General features: G+C 43.8%; 1 protein-coding gene across 22 annotated transcripts in view; it reads left to right on the plus strand.

The window, feature by feature from the left end:
• TCF4 (transcription factor 4) overlaps nucleotides 1–23,480 on the plus strand; it is a 557,076-nt gene that overhangs the window by 460,838 nt on the left and 72,758 nt on the right. For all 22 annotated transcript variants that reach the window (XM_070743535.1, XM_070743531.1, XM_070743524.1 and 19 more), the window contains 3 exons: nucleotides 8,187–8,320; nucleotides 11,769–11,901; nucleotides 22,372–22,439. In XM_070743535.1, coding sequence (XP_070599636.1) covers nucleotides 8,187–8,320; nucleotides 11,769–11,901; nucleotides 22,372–22,439 — 335 coding nt within the window. The remainder of the gene's footprint in view (nucleotides 1–8,186; nucleotides 8,321–11,768; nucleotides 11,902–22,371; nucleotides 22,440–23,480) is intronic.

Genomic DNA, 23,480 nt, shown 5'->3' on the forward strand with positions numbered 1-23,480 from the left:
CTCGGAGAGGGTCTGCAACTTGGGCGTCCTCCTCAATCCACAGCTCACATTAGAGAACCATCTTTCAGCTGTGGCGAGGGGGGCGTTTGCCCAGATTTGCCTGGTGCACCAGTTGCGGCCCTATTTGGACCGGGACTCACTGCTCACAGTCACTCATGCTCTCATCACCTCAAGGTTCGACTACTGTAACGCTCTCTACATGGGGCTACCTTTGAAAAGTGTTCGGAAACTTCAGATTGTGCAGAATGCAGCTGCGAAAGCAGTCATGGGCTTCCCTAGGTATGCCCATGTTACACCAACACTCCGCAGTCTGCATTGGTTGCCGATCAGTTTCCAGTCACAATTCAAAGTGTTGGTTATGACCTATAAAGCCCTTCATGGCATTGGGCCAGAATACCTCCGGGACCGCCTTCTGCTGCACGAATCCCAGCGACCGATTAGGTCCCACAGAGTTGGCCTTCTCCGTTTGGCGGGACCCAGGGGAAGAGCCTTCTCTGTGGTGGCCCCGACCCTCTGGAACCAGCTTCCGCCAGAGATTAGAACTGCCCCCACCCTCCTCGCCTTTCGTAAACTTCTTAAAACCCACCTTTGCCGTCAGGCATGGGAATTGAAACATCTCCCCCGGGGCTATACAGTTATGTATGGTATGCTTGTGTGTATGTTTGCTTTTAATAATGGGGCTTTTAGTGTTTCTTTTAAATTATTAGATTTGTTATATATTGTTTATTATTGCTGTGAGCCGCCCCGAGTCTACGGAGAGGGGCGGCATACAAATCTAATAAAAATAAAATAAATAAAAATAGATAGATAGATAGATAGATAGATAGATAGATAGATAGATAGATAGATAGATAGATAGATAGATAGATAGATAGATAAAAAAATAACATTTTTCTTTGAATCATTTTTCCTTCACTGACTTTGAATTTTAAATCTTCTCAGTTCTAACTAAGCTTCAAGTATAATTGGGGACATTTGCCAATTCTTTCTCCCTTCGAGCTTTTCTGATTCAGTTTATCCATTGTTATCCATTAGCTAAGTTTCATTTTGTAATATATTAACAGGGTGAAAAAGGAAGGCCAGAAGTAGAGTGACAAACTTTATGACTTCATGTCAGGCTTTTAAAAAGAATAAATATTTTTTATGAACAAAACGTAACTGCAAGCAGAAAAAAATACCAATAGCAGAGAGGAGATATAATATCTTTTTAAAACAAAATGAATAGGGGGAAACAAAAATAAAACTTAAAACAGTTTTGTGTAGACTTACTCACATAATACTTATTGACTGAACTTATCTCGTGATAACCCATTGTGTTTCCTCTGGGATACTAGATTCTTTAAATGTTGTGTTTCTTTTGCTGTTTCCTTTTGTTAAAATGTAGATTTGTTTACAGCTGTTGTTTCCCACATTTATTCATTGCTTGGAATTTTAGAGACTGACTCTGAGTATCTTACAATTCCGACACGTAGCACTTAGAAATAAATTCCCCAAAATGTAATTTAAATATTGATAATCCACAATGTCACCAGTATCACGTCATCCCCATTTTGCATCCTGGGTCTACTTTTCCTGGAAGTAAAATTCAGCCTTTTCATAAGAAGAGAGAGAGTAGACATAAACAATCAAAAGACAGCAGCTCATTTTATAAACAAGGATTCAGCCCAGGTGGCCAGAAATGTAGGAAGAAGCACTTCAGATACTTCCGAAAGACTTCACCTTCATGAAAGCACTATGAAGGAGGATGGAACATTTCTTTTGGAGTTTTTGACATTCTGTATATACCCCCCAAACTTGCAATAAACAGAACTTGCTGAAATCTGTTGTTTCCTTGATTTGGCCCAGCTGGTATGAAACTCTGTCATGTTTCCCTCACTCCTAATCCTCACAGATAGTCCAGAAAGAAGCAGAGATCAGTGGTATTGAAGGTACATGAGAGATCCAGTAGGACCATGACAAGACATCATTATAAGGCATCGCCAACAGCAATCACATTCCCTTATCAGAATCCTAACTGAAATGTGTGCTATCGCTTATTATTCCCCAAGTTTGGTTTTCCAGTCTCAACAAAGTACAGTAATATCTCGTCTTACGAACCTAATTGGTTCCGGAAGTAGGTTCGTAAGGCGAAACATTGTTTCCCATAGGAAACAATGTAAAAGCGATTAATCCGTGCAAAAAAAATATCGCAAAATGGCACTCCGCTGGGCACCGCTGCCCATCTGTCACCTTTTAAAACAGCCGGGGGGCTTCTCGGTGTTCTCCCGAACCCGAACTTTTCGGGTTCCGGAGGCTGCCGAGAAGTGCTGCCGCCCGACTGTCACCTTCTGAAACAGCCGGGGGGCTTCTTGGCGTTCTCCCGAACCCGGAAGTTTGGGTTTTGGTTCCAGAGGCCGCCGAGAAGCGCCCGGCTGTTTCAGAAGGTTACAGCCGGGCGGTGCCACTCGGCGGAGTGCAGTTTTTGCGATCGGCGGCAGCGTTTTCGGCCGATCTGGAGGCTAAAAAGGAGGTGGGGAATCCCAGTAGGGAATTCCATGGGCGGAGCTTTGACGTCACGAAGACGTCTTGTGGCTCTGCTGTGGCTCCCTGTGGCTCCCTGTTGCCAGTTGGCAATATAATTTTGAGATGAGCTTCTGGTTTTGCTGGGGGTTATGGAAGCAAGGCATACAAAGAGGACATTCTATGGCAAGGGATGGAGACTCTATAATGGGGAAACTGGACTTCCAGTCGACTCCAGAATTGAAGGGGGGGTTTCCAGTTAGGACATTGATGGCGAACTTATGGCATTGGTGCAACAGATGGCACACGGAGCCATATCTGCAGGGATGCGAGCCATTGCCCTAGCTCCGCTTCAAGTACATGTGTGTGCTGGCCAGCTGATTTTTGGCTTGCACAGAGGCTCTAGGTGGGCATTTTTGGCTTCCAGAGAGCCTCCCAGGGGATGGGGGAGGGCGTTTTTACCCTCACCCAGCTCAAGGGAAGCCTTTGAAGCCTGGGGAGAGTGAAACACGAGCCTACTGGGCCCAGCAGAAGTTGGGAAACAGATCGTTTCCAGCCTCCAGAGGGCCTTGGGGGGTGAGGGAAGCTGTTTTTGCCCTCCCCAGGCATTGAATTATGGGTGTGGGTTGCTGACTCCTGAATTAGGCCAACAAAGACCACAGGAAAGTCCTCAAGCATCCTCTAGATACCACATGTGTCCAAGGCAGACCAATCAAATGTCTATATTCATTCTGCAGAAGTCAGTGGTATAAGGAATGCCTATGTTGGAAATTTCTCAAAAGGCAGAACATTGACAAAAGAAAATATTATCCCACTATATTAAAAAAGCTTTGATGGTACGGAAATTTATAATCAATGTGTTTATTAATAACTATTAGCCATATTAGCTAAATGAATTCAGTTATATCCTATATAGTGATTAGAGTATTTGAATCTAATGGACAAGCCTCCTTGTAGATCCTCATTTAATTAACCAACTCAGTGTGTGGCTTTGGGCAAGTTATTATTTCTTAGTCTCACCAAAGATATATTCCGTTCTGATGATAAAAATAAAAGTTAGGAGGAATTAGAGTATACAGTGATACCTTGTCTTACAAACTTAATTGGTTCCGGGACGAGGTTCTTAAGGTGAAAAGTTTGTAAGATGAAACAATGTTTCCCATAAGAATCAATGGAAAAGCGATTAATGCGTGCAAGCCCAAAATTCACCCCTTTTGCCAGCCAAAGCGCCCGTTTTTGCACTGCTGGGATTCCCCTGAGGCTCCCCTCCATGGGAAACCCCACCTCCGGACTTCTGTGTTTTTGCGATGTTGCAGGGGAATCCCAGCATTGCAAAAATGAGTGCTTCGCTGGCAACGGAAGTCTGGAGGTTGGGTTTCCCAGCGAAGGGAGCATCAGTGAAATCGCAGCATCGCAAAAACCCTGATGTCCTCGAAACCCCACCTCTGGACCTCTCTGTTTTTGCGATGCTGCAATTTCATTGAGGCTCCCCTCACTGGGAAACCCCACCTCTGGACTTCCGTTGCCAGCGAAGCACCCGTTTTTGTGCTGCTGGGATTCTCTTGCAGCATCACAAAAACACGGAAGTCCAGAGGTGGGGTTTCCCAGCGAGGGGAGCCTCAGGGGAATCATCGCAGCGCAAAAACGGGCGCTTCGCTGGCAATGGAAGTCCGGAGGCCGGGCATCCCAGCGGCGGTGGTGGGTTTGTAAGATGAAAATAGTTTGTAAGACGGGGCAAAAAAATCTTAAACCCTGGGTTTGTATCTCGAAAAGTTTGTATGACGAGGCGTTTGTAAGACGAGGTATCACTGTATTATTGAATACCAGGTAATTAGAACAAATAGCAATGGGAAGCTATCACTTTCACATCATCTTTGTAAGCTAGCCAAGGTATATCTCACTAGTCACTCTTAGGATGAGTAATCTTTCCAGAACTTTAATCAGAACCAGCAAAGCATCCTGCACACTTTTTTATTTTTTTAAAAACATTGGGAGATCAGTTTCTTTAGTGCTGATCGAGTTTACCCAGCATTGACTTGAAAGTGAATTCCAGCTTTAAAAATTAGAATGTGCTAAAAGTATCACACTTCATGTACATTTTAGAAGTGATGCCTCTTTGTGGGCAAACATATACCTATTATTATTATTATTATTATTATTATTATTATTATCATCATCATCATCATCATCATTATTATTATTATTATGTCAGTACAACATAGCAAACGAGATCACTATGCTGGATTTTGTATTTCATCACCAGCTAGGCGCTTCCCAAGCACCTAGGACTGGGTGATGTAGCGGTGAATTATGTTTGCCGATCCCAGTAAAGCGGCCTTTTGCAATTGACAGATGGAGATTTTGTCAATTCCGATGGTTTTCAAATGTCCGCTGAGATCCTTTGGTACTGCGCCCAGTGTGCCAAGTATCACTGGGATCACTTTCACGGGCTTATGCCATAGTCGTTGCAGCTCGATTTTTAGATCTTTGTATTTCACTAATTTCTCTAGCTGCTTCTCCTCAATTCTGCTGTCTCCTGGGATTGCGATGTCGATGATCCATACTTTCTTTTTCTCCACAATCACAATGTCTGGTGTGTTATGCTTCAGAATTCAGTCAGTCTGAAGTCGGAAGTCCCACAGTAGTTTTGCTTGCTCATTTTCGACCACTTTTTCGGGCTTATGATCCCACCAGTTCTTTGCCACTGGTAAATGGTAGTTCCAGCACAAGTTCCAGTGGATCATCTGTGCCACAGCATCATGTCTATGCTTGTAGTCAGTCTGTGCGATCTTTTTGCAGCAGCTGAGTATGTGATCGATTGTTTCATCTGTTTCTTTACAGAGTCTGCACTCAGCTGCTGCAAAAAGATTGCACAGACTGACTACAAGCATAGACATTATTATTATTATTGTTATTGTTATTACTATTATTATTATTATTATTATTATTTCTTGGATTTGTATCCCGCCCCTCTCTAAGGACCCAGTTCCATTATACAGAATGACAAAAGTACAGGTAATCCTCGACTTACAACAGTTTATTTATTTATTAGATTTGTGTGTCACCCAATCCCGAAGGACTCAGGTTCATTATAACTGCACTGAAAAAAATTTAATTTACGACTGTTCTTCACACTTATGACCCTTGTACCATCCTCGTGGTCATGTGATCATAATTCAGATGCTTGGTAACTGCTTCTTAGTCAAGACTGTTACACTGTCCCGGGAACATGGGATCACATTTTGCGAACTTCTGACAAGCTAAGTCAATGGAGAAGGCAGGTTCGCTTAACTAACTGAACAACTGCAATGATTCACTTAATGAATGTGGCACAGAAGGCCATAAAATGGAGCACAATGTTTCACTTAGCAACATAAAACTTTGGCCTCAATTGTGGTCATAAATTGAGGACTACCTGTACTTTAACGATATTGCACCATTTTTCTGTGCTAGAGGACGGTTACATCCCAGCTGTATTTATTGTTGGTCTGCCCCTTATTTAAATTTTAGAGAGTTACCCCCTTTTGAGCAATCCAGTCAAAATCTTTTGGGAAAATTGTTTCACGTTGCCTATTATGACCCAATGTATTGACATAGATTTATTAAAGATACAGTGTTGACATGGATTGATGCTTCTAACCTAAGCTAAAGAGTACTTTCTGTATAACCTAGCTCCCTCAGTGGTCGTTAACAGTTTGCTGTCTTTTTGAAAGTAAAGAGAAGAGAGAAGATGGTTCAAAATTTGTCCATTGTTGATTTGAGTTTTGGGTTATGTTCAAATGAATTTGCAGCAAGGCAGAAACTATTAGATTCTAATGATCCACAAATATGATATGCAATCATACTTCCAACTGTGTTTACGCTTCCTCGATTTAATTTCCTTCAAGGATATTGGAAGGCAGATTCAGGAACATGCCCCCAAACCAGGGGTCGGCAACCTTAAACACTCAAAGAACCACAAATGTCCTAACCAGAAGTCCCCCATTCAATTCTGGAGCCATCCGGAAGTCTGGTTCCCCCCACCATAGAGTCTCCTCATCGGGCTGCGGTCTTTTTCCTCTACTTGTCCTAACTGAAAGACTTATTAATTGTGGATCCATCTTGCAACAGGGAGCTTCAGCAGAGGGATGAAAGAGCCACATGCGGCTCCAGAGCTGGGGGGGTTGTGACCCCTTACCCTTGGGCTTATACCATCAAAAGTTTGACTATATTGTACTTTTCATTATACATAATGGCACAATATTCTTGGATCGCCTGATAAGTAGTACGTTAGATACCTTCTGGACAATCAAAACTCAAATAACACACTCCAGATTGTTTTGTTAAATCTATGAGACTAGGCACCAATTTATTGTCAAGAAGACAATAGCTGTGTTTATGCCTTATCTTAAAATAGCTCATAATGTATTTTACTCTATTGCAAATTAATGAGTGTTCCTTAGTTGATCCCTGCATTTTGATCTATAACCATAATATCCATTATGAAGTTTTAACTCTGTCTCCTCTCTTCCCCCAAACCAAGTAACTCAGTTCAAAAAAATAAGGGTTCATCAACTGAAGGGTGCAAAAGACAAAATTCTGGAGAGAAATTTATTTTAAGCTTTAATATTTATCTTTTCCAATTAGCTTTTGTTGGTAAATATCTGTCTACGGAGAAAGTTTCTGAGCATCCCCTAAATCATAGATGTCTCTTGTTCTGATTCATAAATATTTTATATATGACATTTGGATATGAAGTTGGCCAAAAAGTCAAGTCCTGGAATCAAAATATTTGTGTATTTATGTGCTAAAATAAAACCCCAGAATCTACTTAGACTCTTATTTAAATGCTCTTTAAAAAAAAACATGTTAGATTCCAGTTTTATCGAGCGAGGATTAATAACAATATAGGTCACAACTATGTGGGTTTCTGATAAAAATAGCACAAATGTTTTTTAAAACTGCACAGAATATCTCTGACTAATCAGTGGTGATTTCAGAAATGTAGAAAATCTTTTATAAAAAAACATGCTCATGTAGTTATATAAGATTAGTGTGGAGAAGAATAAAAGCCCGGCTTCCCACTTGCGATTTTATTTATTTATTTATTTATTTATTGGATTTGTATGCCGCCCCTCTCCGGAGACTCGGGGCGGCTAACAGCAATAACAAGACAGTGTACAATAATAATCCAATACTAAAAACAATTAAAAACCAATTAATATAAAACCCAAACATACATACAGACATACCATGCATAAAATTGTAAAGGTCTAGGGGGAAAGAGTATCTCAATTCCGCCATGCCTGGCGGCAGAGGTGGGTTTTAAGTAGCTTACGAAAGGCAAGGAGGGTGGAGGCAATTCTAATTTCTGGGGGGAGTTGGTTCCAGAGGGCCGGAGCCGCCACAGAGAAGGCTCTTCCCCTGGGTCCCGCCAAGCAGCATTGTTTAGTTGACGGGACCCGGAGGAGACCCACTCTGTGGGACCTAACTGGTCACTGGGATTCGTGCAGCAGAAGGCGGTCCCTGAGATAATCTGGTCCAATTGCTATCTTTTATTGTAAACTGCTACCCAACACTGTGATACATTCATCAACCCCCTGTTCAAATGCTAATTTTAACATTTACTAAAAACACAACCTTGGAACATTGGTCAGAGAACCGAGTCTTTACAGAGAAGCTATATTTTCTTTTCTACATTTTTACAGACGGCCATCACAGCAGTGATCCGTGGAACTCATCCAGTGGAATGAATCCTCCTGGATACGGAGGCATGTTGGCCAACTCATCTCATCTTCCACAGTCCAGTAGCTATTGCAGTCTTCATCCTCATGACCGCTTGGTAAGGCTACCAGTCAGCACTGTGTGTCAACCCGTGTGTGCCACAAACATAAAGACAAACCGTTAAGCAACTTAAACCACTTTTCTTTCACACACTCACATTAACACTCTGCTAAACAAATAATCCCCTCAACACTGTCAAACTATTCTGAACTGGTCAGAATCAAACTCCTAGCAATGGGCAGAGTTAGCCTGCAATGCTGCATTTTAACCACTGCACCACCATGACCGTTAAAACTATTTTTAAAGAGTTTCAAAATTTCAATATTAGACTAATTTTTTTTTAAAAAAGATTTCATTGTGTATCAAAAAGAATTATTTAAATGTAGAGCAAAATAAATGTGGTTGTGCATACTGCAATGTTAGATTTTAATATGCCACCTTTAATAATTTATATCAACAAGCCACATTATTAACTAGTCTGGCAAGTTGTTATCTATTTACCTCTCCAAGAACAGTTTTTCCTGAACGCCATCACTCTACTAAACAAATAATCCCCTCAACACTGTCAAACTATTTACTAAGTCTGCACTACTATTACTACTAGTTTTTTTCTCATCTTTCCTATCACCCATTTCCTCCCACTTATGACTGTATGGCTGTAACTTGTTGCTTGTACCTTTATTAATATTGATTGCTTCCTGATTGCTTATTTGATGCTTATGACAATCATTAATGTTGTGCCTCATGATAGAAACATAGAAACATAGACATGCTTATGACAATCTTTAATGTTGTGCCTCATGATAGAAACATAGAAACATAGAAGTCTGACGGCAGAAAAAGACCTCACGATCCATCTAGACTGCCCTTATACTATTTCCTGTATTTTATCTTACAATGGATATATGTTTATCCCAGGCATGTTTAAATTCAGTTACTGTGGATTTACCAACCATGTCTGCTGGGAGTTTGTTCCAAGGATCTACTACTCTTTCAGTAAAATAATATTTTCTCATGTTGCCTTTGATCTTTCCCCCAACTAACTTCAGATTGTGTCTCCTTGTTCTTGTGTTCACTTTCCTATTAAAAACACTTCCCTCCTGAACCCTATTTAACCCTTTAACATATTTAAATGTTTCGATCATGTCCCCCCTTTTCCTTCTGTCCTCCAGACTATACAGATTGAGTTCATTAAGTCTTTCCTGATACGTTTTATGCTTAAGACCTTCCACTATTCTTGTAGCCCGTCTTTGGACCCGTTCAATTTGATTATTGATTTGTCAATGATTATTTGATTATTTGATTTGTCAATGATTATTGACAAATGCATGTTTTCTTTATGTACGCTGAGAGCATATGCCCCAAAGACAAATTCATTGTGTGTCCAATCAACACCTGGCCAATAAAAGAATTACTGTATATTCAATTCTAATCTCTGTTGGAAGAGAAGAACCATGGATTTCACTGCTCAAAATAAAACCATTTGACAAAAGCAGAATTATAAATGAAGAAATATGGTGTCATTTCATGGACAACACGCACACACTGAGAGAGCGACACCTCTGTATATTTTGTGGTTTAAAAATAAAATCTTTTTTGCCACATGTGTGAGACTTTAAATCCTAATTGCAAAATGAGGAGGAGGCCAAGCAGAGCTAACTCTATACAGCAGAACCCTGTCTAGAGGATGCTTTCTTTTTCTTTTTGCCTTTGAAGATGCTTCTTTGCGTGACAATCTTTAAAACAGCCTTCACTGACATAAATGTGAACAATTTTTACAGCCTCACAATGGAGTTTTGTTCTTTGATCCACTCTTCTTATGTTCTGGTGCAGGTCACGCTGTACCTTATGCCTTTGGGTCTCTCAGCTACATATCAAAGATTTTAGGATGAAGGAAGGGTACAACCCTCCAAAAATAAAGCCCCCCAGGGAGATGTCACTGAATTGCTTTTTTATAGTCTACCTTTCTATCCAAGCTGGGTGATCAAGGTTGTTTACGGGCAGTAAGAGATCTCCTAAAAATAGTGGTTCATCGTACAATGAACCTTGTTTATGGGACATCACTCCCCCAAGATACACTTGGCCTGCATCCTACTTCTTTTTCTGAAAGGCCCTAAAAACGTGGTTTTGTGAGCAGATTTAGGTATTATGAATGGAGGTAGAGCCGATCAAATGGCTGATTTGATTGCGTTGTTGCTGCTATGGAAGGTGGAATGGGTTTTTTTTTTTAATAATTATCAGCCAGTAGAACAAGCTTTTAAGTGAAAGTGGTACAGTAAGTTTCTCTGTTACTGGAGGTTTTCAGATGATGGCTGGATGGTCTCTTGTCAGAGATGCTCCAGGGAAAATGGGGTTGGATTGGATGACCTCTAAGGCTCCTTCCAACTCTTTGATTATATCAAGAGAATCTTTGTAGCCAAGGGCTGAACTATGGGGTCCTTGGTGCTCTCTGAGCCTGGTGTTTTCATGCAATCCTTGCTTACTATATATGTTAGGTACAGAATTTCTTGAATTCTCATTTGTGGATAATCAATATAATATTTTTTTAAAATTTTGAGGCTGCCCAGCGTTACATAAACTTGATGAGTGAGTGAGTGAGTGAGTGAGTGAATGAATGAATGAATGAATGATTTAGCTTTACTAGATGAATGGTCAAAGCAATGGAAACTGCAGTTTAATGTTTCCAAATGTAAAATAATGCACTTGGGGAAAAGGAATCCTCAATCTGAGTATTGCATTGGCAGTTCTGTATTAGCAAAAACTTCAGAAGAGAAGGATTTAGGGGTAGTGATTTCTGACAGTCTCAAAATGGATGAACAGTGCAGTCAGGCAGTAGGGAAAGCAAGTAGGATGCTTGGCTGCATAGCTAGAGGTATAACAAGCAGGAAGAGGGAGATTGTGATCCCCTTATATAGAGCGCTGGTGAGACCACATTTGGAATACTGTGTTCAGTTCTGGAGACCTCACCTACAAAAAGATATTGACAAAATTGAACGGGTCCAAAAACGGGCTACAAGAATGGTGGAAGGTCTTAAGCATAAAACGTATCAGGAAAGACTTAATGAACTCAATCTGTATAGTCTGGAGGACAGAAGGAAAAGGGGGGACATGATCGAAACATTTAAATATGTTAAAGGGTCCAGGAGGGAAGTGTTTTTAATAGGAAAGTGAACACAAGAACAAGGGGACAGAATCTGAAGTTAGTTGGGGGAAAGATCAAAAGCAACATGAGAAAATATTATTTTTCTGAAAGAGTAGTAGATCCTTGGAACAAACTTCCAGCAGACGTGGTAGATAAATCCACAGTAACTGAATTTAAACATGCCTGGGATAAACATATATCCATCCTAAGATAAAATACAGAAAATAGTATAAGGGCAGACTAGATGGACCATGAGGTCTTTTTCTGCCGTCAGTCTTCTATGTTTCTATGAATGAAAATCAGCAACTCTGTACAACCACCACCTGCTAAATGAACTGTTATCTTTCCCTGCTATTTGCCGCAGAGCTATCCATCACACTCCTCAGCAGACATCAATTCCAGTCTTCCTCCAATGTCCACTTTCCATCGCAGTGCCCCAACCCACTACAGTGCTTCTTCCTGTACACCTCCAGCAAATGGAACAGAAAGTATAATGGGTGAGTTGTAGGGTTCTTACTAAATCGAAGAACGTGAGCCCTGTCAGTTTCTCCTCGTCTGTTTTCTGGGGAAAGACCTTACAGATATCACAGAAGAAAACTTTGCTTTCTCCATTGACTCTGGAAGGAGAGTCCATCATGGGTTGTTAACCAATCCTATTGGTAGAGACTGAGTTAATTTAAATAATTAATTAACTGGCACCGCCCCCTTAGCAGCCCCCATGAGCCAGTTTTAAAAACTCAGTCTAAGTGTAGAGACGTTTGAGTTTTTTCTCCTGAGTTACCTCATGTTGTGACATATATGGTTTAATTAAAATTGATTAAATTTGTTTAGATTATTTAATTATTTAATTAATTATTTAATTAATTAATTTTAAAAAAATTGTTTTTGACAGTTTTAATGGTTTTTCTTATGTTTCTACAGGTGACTTCAAAGGTTCCTGTAAGGGGTCTCTGCCCTCCGTGGGCACTCCCCCACCGTTTTATCTCCTCGGGGGCCCCTTCCCTCAGCGGGTACCACCCCAAGCGAGGAGCGTCACAGCCTGGGGTCCCTGGCCTCCGAGGCCAGACCCGGCTGCGAGCCGAAGGTGGGGGGGTCCGCCCCCCCCACTGGGAGGCTTGGGGGAAGCTCCGATTCCCCAGAAACAGCGATTTTGAAAAGCTGGCTGGGCGCCAGCGCCTCTCAGCTGTTCGGCGGCTCGAAAAAAAGCCGCCGCCGAAGCCGCCGCCGCCGAAGCCGTTTCCTGGATCGCCGATTCGGCGAAAAGTGAAAAAAAAAAAAAAAAAGATGTTGGAAGTGCGGGGCTGGCTGGAGAGAGGCTGATGTCCCTGGGGGGGATTGCCCCCCCCCCATAAGGGTGAGGCGAGGAGCCAGCAGCACAAAAAAGTGCAAGTCTCTTTTACAGTGGCTCTCGCGCCCGCCATTTTGTGGCAAGGCGGGAAAAAGTTGCTCTCCGCTCTGTTGCTGGGCGCGAACAACAGGAGCTGGGCTATTCTGCGCATGCGCAAGGCCCAGGGGTGTCGGATCGCCATTTTGTGCTCGTTTTTTGGTGAAGAAAGCTGTCAGCAATTTCTAATCCGTGAGTACAATGGAAGATCAGTCACTTCCAGTGAAGCTGCCCTCTCCCAGCACGGCTCCCAAGGCCAAAGCTAGGTCCAAGGACAAGGCCAAGGCCCAGCACTCCTCTTCCTCACTTAAGGAGGCTGAAAAACGGATTCAGGCCTTGGAAAAGAGGTTGGAGGCGGCCCTTCACACCCCCTTGACCATCTCTCCTCTGTCTGCGCAGTATTTGCCCCTGGCCAGGGACACTTCCACTGTTAATCCCACTGTAAAACCAGCAGAGGTGATGTCAGACCACGATTGGTCTCCAGACAGACAGATGCCAATTATGCCTCAGGTGCTCCCTTCTCCTGGCCCTATTCAGCCTAGGCCAGGGTCAGCAAGTCAGTCTCTAAGGAGCGGCCAGGGACCCTCAGCCACCTTCACGCCAACAGCAACAGGGCTTCGTGGTCCACCTGAGCCTTGGGCTTCTACAGGGATTAGGCCTCAACCAGATACTTGGCCTCAGATGTCCCCTTCGGTTCAGGATTTAATTAATAATGCCTACACTCAGGGGATGGCGGCGGGGGTGCAACAAGTTACGCAGCAGCCTCGCCAGGTGCAATCAAGAAACCTGTGGTGCGCACCGCCCCCCTCAGGCTTGGGGTCTTGGGCTGAGGAGGCCAGCCCGTCAGAGGAAATTGAAAAGGACTATGAGCTCTCTGATGATGAGACACCACCAGAGCAGCCTGTGGCTGCTGGGCTCTTTAAGGCCTCAACTTTCAGGGTATTGCTTCATAAAGCAAAACAGACTGTCGATTTGCCAGGCCCTGAAAAAGCAGCAAATCCCACAGATGGGACAAAACCGGCTACAGTCCTCTTTAAAGAACCCCAGCCTGAGTCAGAGCACATCCCATCCTCTGATATAATCCTGCAAAGTGTCAAAAGACCCTGGCAACATCCAGCTGCCGCTCAGGGCCCCTCTGCAGTAGAGAGAAGATTCTACACATGTGATGAGGAGGTAGAAAAATTATTGGAATTCCCTCCTATAGACCAGCCTGTCATGCAGCTGATTTCTAAGTCTTTAGTGCCCTCTGAGACAGGCGATAGCCTAAAGCCTGAGGACAGAAAGGCAGAGGTGTTGATCCGAAAAACCCACCAGATGGCGAGCTGGGGATTTCGAGCAGCGGCGGCTGCTTCCTTTTTCACCCGTGCATCTATCGTCTGGCTGCAGGAGATGCAGGCCAGACTTGGACCAGATGAGGGTCGCTTGCGACAGGATCTTGGGAAGCTGTTGGCAGCAGCGGAGTTTTCAGCAGACGCCACTCTGCATGCTGCCAAGTTTTCGGCCAGGAGTATGGCAGCAACGCTATCATCAAGGCGCCTACTCTGGCTGCGGAGCTGGCCAGCGGACCTCAAGTCCAAATGGAACCTGGCCTCGGCTCCTTTTCAAGGGGAAAAGCTTTTTGGGGAGGCGTTAGATCCAGTCCTTGTTGAAGACAAGGATAAAAGAAAGTCCCTCCCCAGAGCCTACCGGCGCCAGGAGCGTCGCTATACTCCCTACCAGCGCAGGCCGCCCTTTCGGTGGGACTCTTCTGCTCCAGCGGGTCAGAATGCAAGACCCTACTCTCAGACCCCATATAACTCCAACACGTTTCGGGGAGATAGAGCGCCCTTCCAGGATCGCCAAAGAGGGTATCAACAGTCGAGACGCCCCTTTCGTGGCAGCCAGAGGGGCTTCAAGCGCTCTAAGTGACTCTCTTCAACAACCCCTGGGAGGAAAACTTCGGTTTTTCGAAGCCGCCTGGCGGACTACATCCTCCGACAGGTGGGCGTTAGCAACTGTCTCCCAGGGCTTGCGCTTGGAGTTCCTGCAGCCCCCTCCTTACCGTTATGTGCAGTGCCCAGTTCAGCGGGACCCCCTGAAGAGGTCTCAGCTTCTGCAAGAGGTTGCCCATTTGTTGGAGATCCGGGCAATAGAGGAGGTGCCCAGGCACGAGATAGGTACCGGCTTTTATTCAAAGGTCTTCCTTGTGCCAAAGTCATCGGGAGGGGTTCGCATGATCCTCAATTTAAAGCACCTCAATACTTATATCAAATATCGGCGATTCCGGATGCATTCCCTTCAAACCATCTTGGCCGCAATTCGAATGCGAGACCTATTAACCTCCATAGACTTAAAAGAGGCCTACCTGCATGTGCCCATCCTACAGTCTCATCGGAGGTTTCTCCGGTTCGCCCTGGGAGGCTCTCACTATCAGTACAGGGCAATGCCGTTCGGCCTGTCGTCGGCCCCTCGCACCTTTACAAAGTTGCTCGACGTTCTGACGGCGGAAATCAGATCCCAGGGTATTCGTGTTCTGGCATACCTGGACGATCTCATTATCCTGTCCAGTTCCTCCCAGAGGGCGCTGGCAGATTTGGCAGTTACCAGACACACGTTGGAATCCCATGGGTTCACAATCAACGAGGAAAAAAGTCATCTTCTTCCGACAGCCAGGCTGTTGCACCTGGGTTCCATGATAGACACCTCCACAGGGACTGTGACTTTGTCTCCAGAAAGGATGGCAAACATCCGACAATTGATTTCACATCTTCGGCAACAACATCGGGTGTCTCTCGCATTCCTTTCCAAGCTCCTGGGCACCCTTGTTTCCGCTATCGGCATTGTACCTTGGGCCCGTCATCATCTCAGGGCCCTTCAATGGTTTCTTCTACCTTGGCAAAAGGCCAAACTGAGTCACTCTCAAAAATCAGTTCACCTTCCTTCCTCGGTCAAGGCGTCGTTGGGCTGGTGGACTTCCCCTGCCTTAGACAACGGAACCTTCTTCTGCAACCGGGACCGCTTAATCCTCACAACGGATGCCAGTCTGTCCGGTTGGGGGGCCCACATGGGGCTACACATGGCCCAGGGCCTTTGGTCTCCGGAAGATCTGAGCCCAATCAACATCAACTTTTTGGAGCTCAGGGCTGTCTTTCTGGCTCTTCAGGCCTTCCTCCCTTGGGTTCTGGGCAAGCATGTGTTGGTCTTGACCGACAATGTTGCTACCAGGGCCCACCTGAATCATCAAGGGGGAACGAAGTCGCTTCGCTTAATGGTCGAGTCAGCGGCTCTCTTCGACTGGGCGGAACCCCGTTTAGCCTCTCTGTCGGCCGAACATATAGCCGGGACCAGCAACGTTCAGGCAGACTGGCTGAGCAGATCTACCCTGGACCCCGGAGAGTGGAGACTGGATCCCGGAGTATTTCACCTGATAAGTCAACGTTTCGGGACTCCTCTGGTGGACCTCTTTGCATCTCAAGCCAACACGCAGCTGGTGAGGTTTTATTCACGGTTCCCTTCACCGAGGGCGGAAAAAGTCAACGCTCTCTTGTCTCCATGGCCCAGCGGCCTACTGTATGCTTTTCCCCCAACGTGTCTACTGCAACGGGTGCTGGACAAAATAATTCAGGAGGCGGCGGAGGTCATCTTAGTGGCGCCATATTGGCCCCGTCGACCTTGGTTCGCGGACCTGGTAGCTCTCTCAGTGTCCCCTCCTTGGAGGATTCCGGATCGCCTAGTCTCCCTCACTCAGGGCTCCATTTGTCACCCGGAGCCTCAATGGTTCCAGTTAACCGCCTGGCGTGTGAGCGGGAACGACTAGTGCAGCAACACCTACCGGACACTGTCATTGCGACTATGCAGGCGGCTCGTCGGCCATCGACAGTGCGGATATACCAGGCAACGTGGGCAGCCTTCTGCAGATTTTGTTCGGCCCGTCATTGTGATCCAAAGCAGGCCTCGCTCATTGCAATTCTTGAATTTCTCCAATCAGGCATTGAGCGGGGTTTAGCCCCCAACACTTTGAAAAGACAGGTGGCGGCCCTGTCCACTATCGTCCGTGTATCAGAATTCCGGTCTTTAGCTCAACATCCATGGGTGAGAGATTTCATCAAAGGAGCTATTAACCAACACGCTCCTCCGGTAAGGAGATTCCCGACATGGGACCTCACCCTAGTGTTACGGGCCCTCACGGGACCCCCCTTTGAGCCAATGCGGTCGATCTCCTATAGACTGTTATCAATAAAGACATTGTTTTTGGTGGCGATTACATCTGCCCGTAGAGTCTCGGAGTTGTCAGCACTTTCCGTCAGGCCAGACTTATGTGTGTTCCATCCGGACAGAGTGGTGCTCCGGTTGGACCCTTCGTTTATCCCGAAGGTGAATTCCGATTTTCACAGACGGCAGGAACTGGTTCTACCAGACTTCTGCACACATGGTCAACATCCCTCTGAACTTCGTTGGCACAAGATCGATGTCCGAAGAGCCTTGAAGCTCTATATCAGGAGGACAGCGCCTTTTCGAAAGACAGAAAGACTCTTTGTTTCCTTTGCTCAGACCTCAATGGGTCTTGCAGTGTCTTCGCAATCCCTTAGTCGCTGGATTAAAGATTGCATTGCGGAGGCTTATGCATCGAGATCTCAGTCTCCCCCCGCCGGGGTCCTGGCCCATTCCACCAGAAGTGCGGCTGCTTCAGCGGCTTGGTCAACGCAAGCTTCCTTGGAGGATATCTGTCGTGCCGCTACTTGGGCCTCCTCTTCTACTTTTATACGCCATTATAAACTGGACTCATGGGCTTCGGCGGAGGCTTCCTTTGGCAGGCGTGTCTTACAGCGAGTGTGTGTCACTCCAACGACCTCGGCCCAGCCTTTTCCCTCCCAGGGGACTTGATCTTTGGTATATCCCATGATGGACTCTCCTTCCAGAGTCAATGGAGAAGAACCGTTGTACATACCTGAACGGTCTTCTCAGTGCTCTGGAAGGAGAGTCCATACCCACCCGGCATGGTGTTTGGCCAGGTCGCCGGAGTGCTGGGACTGTTACAGTTTATTGTTTGGTTATGAAGTTAATAAAAATTTTCTGATTTACATTGTCTTCGTTTTTAAAACTGGCTCATGGGGGCTGCTAAGGGGGCGGTGCCAGTTAATTAATTATTTAAATTAACTCAGTCTCTACCAATAGGATTGGTTAACAACCCATGATGGACTCTCCTTCCAGAGCACTGAGAAGACCGTTCAGGTATGTACAACGGTTCTTTCATGTAGTCACAGATTTAAAAGGATATTTGGTTGAAGTTCTTGCTATACTGGCTGGAAACTCAAGTCAACATGAGCGTAGGATTAGAGTTTGATCTGTGAATAATCCAGCCCCTTTTTTATTTGCCTGCTCTGATTTTGCTCTCCAAGAAAGTAAACTTGTATTATTAAATTTCATACTTGGCTGCTATCTCAAAGTCAACTGGAAAAGTTAACTGGAAAAGGACAGAAACTCGGAGAGAAAATAATTGTTAACTGGTGATATCCTAAGAGAAAATTGGAGACCAAGGAAAAGGAAATTGTTTGTCTGTCTGTTTGTTTGTTTGTTTGTTTAGTCCAATACACAATGAGGGTTTTAGTGGGTATATATCTATATACACATAGTAAAATACATGATGAAGGTTATAGAGGAGATACTCATAGTAAAATATATCTAAGAAAGAATAGAAAAGAAGATATAGTAATAGAACATATCAATGAAAGAATAGAAGAAGAGATATAGGAATAGAAGAAAGGTATAGGAGATATAGGAGAGCAATAGGACAGGGGACGGAAGGCACTCTAGTGCACTTGTACTCGCCCCTTACTGACCTCTTAGGAATCTGGATAGGTCAACTGTAGATAATCTAAGGGTAAAGTGTTGGGGGTTTGGGGATGACACTATGGAGTCCACTATTGAGTGGTCAGTCCTCAACGCACGACTGTGATGCCAGTTTTTATTACCTGTTATTGTGGCGGTCATTAAGCAAATACATTTTGCTGAAGTAGTCACTGACAGGCAGGGCATTGCAGCATATGATCTTGTGGCAATACTTAGATCTTGTTTAAGGCGTCTTAGTTCTAAACTTTCTAGGCCCAGGATTGAAAGTCTAGTCTCATAGGGTACTCTGTTTTGAGTGGAGGAGTGAAGGGCTCTTCTGGTGAAGTATCTTTGGACATTTTCAAGGGTGTTAATGTCTGAGATGCGATATGGGTTCCAAACAGATGAGCTGTATTCAAGGATGGATCTGGCAAAAGTTTTGTAAGCTCTGGTAAGTAGTGTGAGATTGCCAGACCAGAAGCTACGTAGGATTAGGTTTACAACTCTTGAAGCCTTCTTGGCTATATTGTTGCAGTGGGCTTTGGCACTTAAAACTTTTGTTATTAGTATACCAAGGTCTTTAACCGAGTGGGGATTATCTGTGCTAATTTGATTATTCAGTTCGTATTTGGAGTTCAGATTCTTCTTCCCAATGTGTCGGACAGAGCATTTGCTAGTTGAGATTTGGAGTTGCCATGTGTTAGACCACTCAGAAACAGCGTCAAGGTCTTTTTGGAGAGTAGTTGTGTTATCGGTGGTGTTGAAGAGTTTTAATTGTCCAGGTGGATATTAAAACAGAAGCACTTGGGTGCAGTGGGTAAGGCAACCCCTTCTAAAAATTTTGCCATGATAAATACAAGAACTGGTCCAGGCAGTCGCCAGAAATCAACACAGACTCGAAGGCATTTAAAACAAAACAAAACCTGGAAGATATTAACTTAAGCGATGCTTCAATCTATGCAAAGTATTTTCTGTGTGTTTTCAAAAATTCAGAGCCTTTAAGCAGCCACTTACTAAGAAAGATTTAATGTAACATATGCTAAAGATTAGTCCAGAAGATCTGCCTCATTCATGTATTAATCCCACTTTCTACTCTCACTTTAAATGACATTTTTGAATTGCAAGATACATAGCAGTATGTGGCTTTTTTAGTGGGAACATGATGTGCGGGTTCCCTTGAAGCCTTGGTTTTTACTGTGATTTTATTATGGGAACAGTCACATAATACTGCACTTAATTTTTTTTTACTAGTGTGTTAAGCTTCCCGTGCAGTGGGGTGCTAAACTGTTATATGGCACAAGAGGGACATGAATTTTATCCTGCTGTGTCAATACATCTTATCTGACGAAAATATCAAATTGGCTCAAGTTTTCTATTTCCTGGATGTACTTGTTGCTACTATTCAAGTTGGTGAACAGGCTGGATGTTGCATTTATTAACTGAGAATAATCCTCTATTTTTGTTTGCTTGCTTGATATAGCTAGCTCTAGATTGCAAAAACCCATTACATTTCTGCCAGTGAAGACTGTGAAGCACGTATACAACATTTTTTTGTGTAACCTTGGCATACACAAAAGATTTCATACAAAGGGCACCCACAAACAAATCCATTAATACAGACAATTATTTAGACATTATGTCAGAAACATGGGGATTATAATTATTGTAATATCACCTTTATAATTTCACCCTTATGAAAATAGTTGCATTTAACATTCTGGTATAGATTTTTGTGTGTGTGCACATTTAAAAGGATGGGATTAATTATTAGCTCCCCCATGCTATGGGTTTGATGATGTTATTTGAGTTGCACAGAACCACAGGGCTTGAGGTCGCACCATGAGTTCATAAAGCTAAAGTCTTTGAGTTGAGCTCTATTCCTGATGAGTTCATAGACAAATGCACACCGTTTTCTTGACCCCACTCCATTGGCATTATGTGTGGATCACAATGGGATCACTCAAATAATGTTTGAATTATCTTATGCAAAGCCATCTGTTCGCTTTGCATGTTACATGAAGCAGTGTGGTTGACTGAAGTCTGGAATCACAGGAGAAAGGGGATTTTTCCCAGAGGGAAGAGGGCTTGGAATGTCTGGTGGACAGGAGAACATGATCGGACACTCCCGAACAGTTCACACAATATACTTATGGCAGATAATTGCTACAATTTGTCAAGATTATATTTGTAGGCAAGCAACAATAAAGGAACTACTCAGAAGTAACTCTCTGTGTTGTTCTTGGTTCTGAAAAGCCGGCTGTGAAATTTATTTATTTATTTATTAGATAATATCTCATCTTTTGTACTGGAGCTCAAGGCAGTATCCTCCACTTCCCCGCCCTGTCATATTTTTTTCCACACAATTGCAACTCTATAAAGTCAGATATTCCCAGTGAGAGTTTATTTCAGATTTGTAGAATGACTTATTTGGAGTAATTTTGATCCAAGTTTTAAGCAGACATGGAGATGGCTTTAAAGAGGGGATTGTTGTGCAAACCTCTACATAGCCCAGATAGGCAGGAGGGGGGTGAGGGGAAAAAACTCAAGATTATTTTGTTTGCTTTCTCCTTTAGTATAAAAGCAAGATTTCTCAGGGTTTCAAGATTCTGTTATTATACCTTCTAATGATATACAGTGATACCTCGCCTTACAAACCCCTCATCATACAAAGTTTTCGAGATACAAACCCGGGGTTTAACATTTTTTTTTGCCTCTTCTTCCAAACTATTTTTACCTTACAAACCCAAGCCACCGCCAGTGGGTTGCCCCGCCTCCGGATTTCTGTTGCCAATGAAGCGCCTGTTTTTGCGCTGCTGGGATTCTCCTGAGGCTCCCCTCCATGGGAAACACCACCTCCGGACTTCTGTGTTTTTGCAATGCTGCAGGAGATTCCCAGCAGCGCAAAAATGGGCACTTCGCTGGCAACGGAAGTCCGGAGGTGGGGTTTCCCAGCGAGGGAAGCCTCAGCGAAATCGCAGCATCACAAAAACATGGAAGCCCGGAGGTGGGGTTTCCCATGGAGGGGAGCCTCAGGGGAATCCCAGCAGTGCAAAAACAGGCACTTCAGCTGGCAAAAGGGGTGAGTTTTGGGCTTGCACGCGTTAATCACTTTTCCATCAATTCCTATGGGAAACATTGTTTCGTCTTACAAACTTTTCACCTTATAAACCTCGTCCCGGAACCAATTAAGTTCGTAAGACGAGGTATCACTGTAATTCTTGTGGCCTTTGCTTCCTGATGTTATCTGCCTCAAAGGACAGACATAAGACATTTGGCTTCTTCAACATGATTAAATGTAGGATAGAGACAACGAGTAAATCTTTACTTTGGACACAATATAGAATTGTGCTGATTTCAGTCTCCCATACCTGTACGTTTGAAGGCAGTTGAATAAGGCCTTGTGTTCTTTCACCAAATGAGAATGGCAAAATGAAACATCTAGGGCAGAGGTCTCCAACCTTGGTAACTTTAAGACTTGTGGACTTCAATTCCCAGAGTTCCTCAGCCAGCTTTGCTCTGTATCTCACTCACCACAGAAAGAAGACTAGATTGAAATAGCTTGCGACAAAAACATTTTGAACATGAAATATGAGAGGTATGTTTGAGATGTATCAAATCCACCATAATTAATAACAGTACTGCTTAATTACGATTCCTACAACTCACCCTTAAAATACAGCTGAGTTATGGATATGGGTGCAGCGTATGGAAAACAGATTTATTTTCCTGTCTTCATGTGTATGTTTTTTGTTTTGTTTTTGGGTTTGTTTTTCAGCAAGCAGAGGAAGCGGAGCTGCAGGAAGTTCACAGACAGGCGATGCGCTGGGGAAAGCACTTGCATCTGTAAGAAAGTATTTGCTTTGGATGATTTGAATAGCATGAACTTGGGTTGCAGTCAGTAACCAAATATGCACAAATCTATTGTGGCCGATTAAAATAATTTAGAATAAAAGCATGCTGAGATTGAATACGTAGCTCTGGAAAATCTAGATAATTCAAAAGAAATTCTTAATTGCAGGCTGTGCTTTATAGTTTTCTATTTATTTGGAAATCATAAAAAGCTTACGTAACATGATTCAGTAGCCAAGCCTGTCCTGTGGTGGTTTCCTTGTCTTGTTTGAAGCCTAAACCTTATTTAAACCAATTTTACTTACAGGCAGTAGTGGGTTGCTACCGCTACGGTAGAAGATGGAGTACCAGTAGTTCATGGTGCGCTGCACATGCAGCTTCAGTTCTCTTGTGTGCACATGTATATCCCAGGAAGGTTTTGCTTCATGTTCAGAAGCAAAATCTTGCGAAGAGATGCGCTTGTGCAATTTCGGTTATTTTTTGCTTCTGCGCATGCACGGAAGCAAAACAAATCACTGAAATCTCACGTACACATCCCGTTGTGAGATTTCAGTGCATTTTTGCTTCATACGCAGAAGCAAAGACACGCTGGGATGCCCACACATGCAAGAGAACTGAAGTTGTGCACACAGCACACTAGTAGCATCGGTAATGGTAATCCGCCCCTGATTATAGGTAGTCCTCAAGTTATGACTGTAATGCCCTTTGTAGTCATAATAGTTGTAAAATGAATCATTTAGCAAACCCTATGTGAAGTTTCTGAAAAGCACCCTAATTCATTCAGGAGCCATGAGCCAAAGTCCAAAAGCAATAAAAGCTTTATTAAAAGCGACATCTTGGCAATACTCCATTGCAACCAGAACTGAGATCCATGACCCTGTTCCCCCCTTCTCATTGGCCATGCCATAAATCACATTCTCCAGTTAATCACTTTGGGGGTTTGTAACCCCTACACCCCTCCATCTGACTCCGGTAGCCAAGGATACAATCAGTAAAAGAAACATTTGTGGAATGTATTTTCAGTTAGGGAAACAG

Source organism: Erythrolamprus reginae, chromosome 2, assembly GCF_031021105.1.
Source record: "Erythrolamprus reginae isolate rEryReg1 chromosome 2, rEryReg1.hap1, whole genome shotgun sequence".
Lineage (NCBI taxonomy): Eukaryota > Metazoa > Chordata > Lepidosauria > Squamata > Dipsadidae > Erythrolamprus > Erythrolamprus reginae.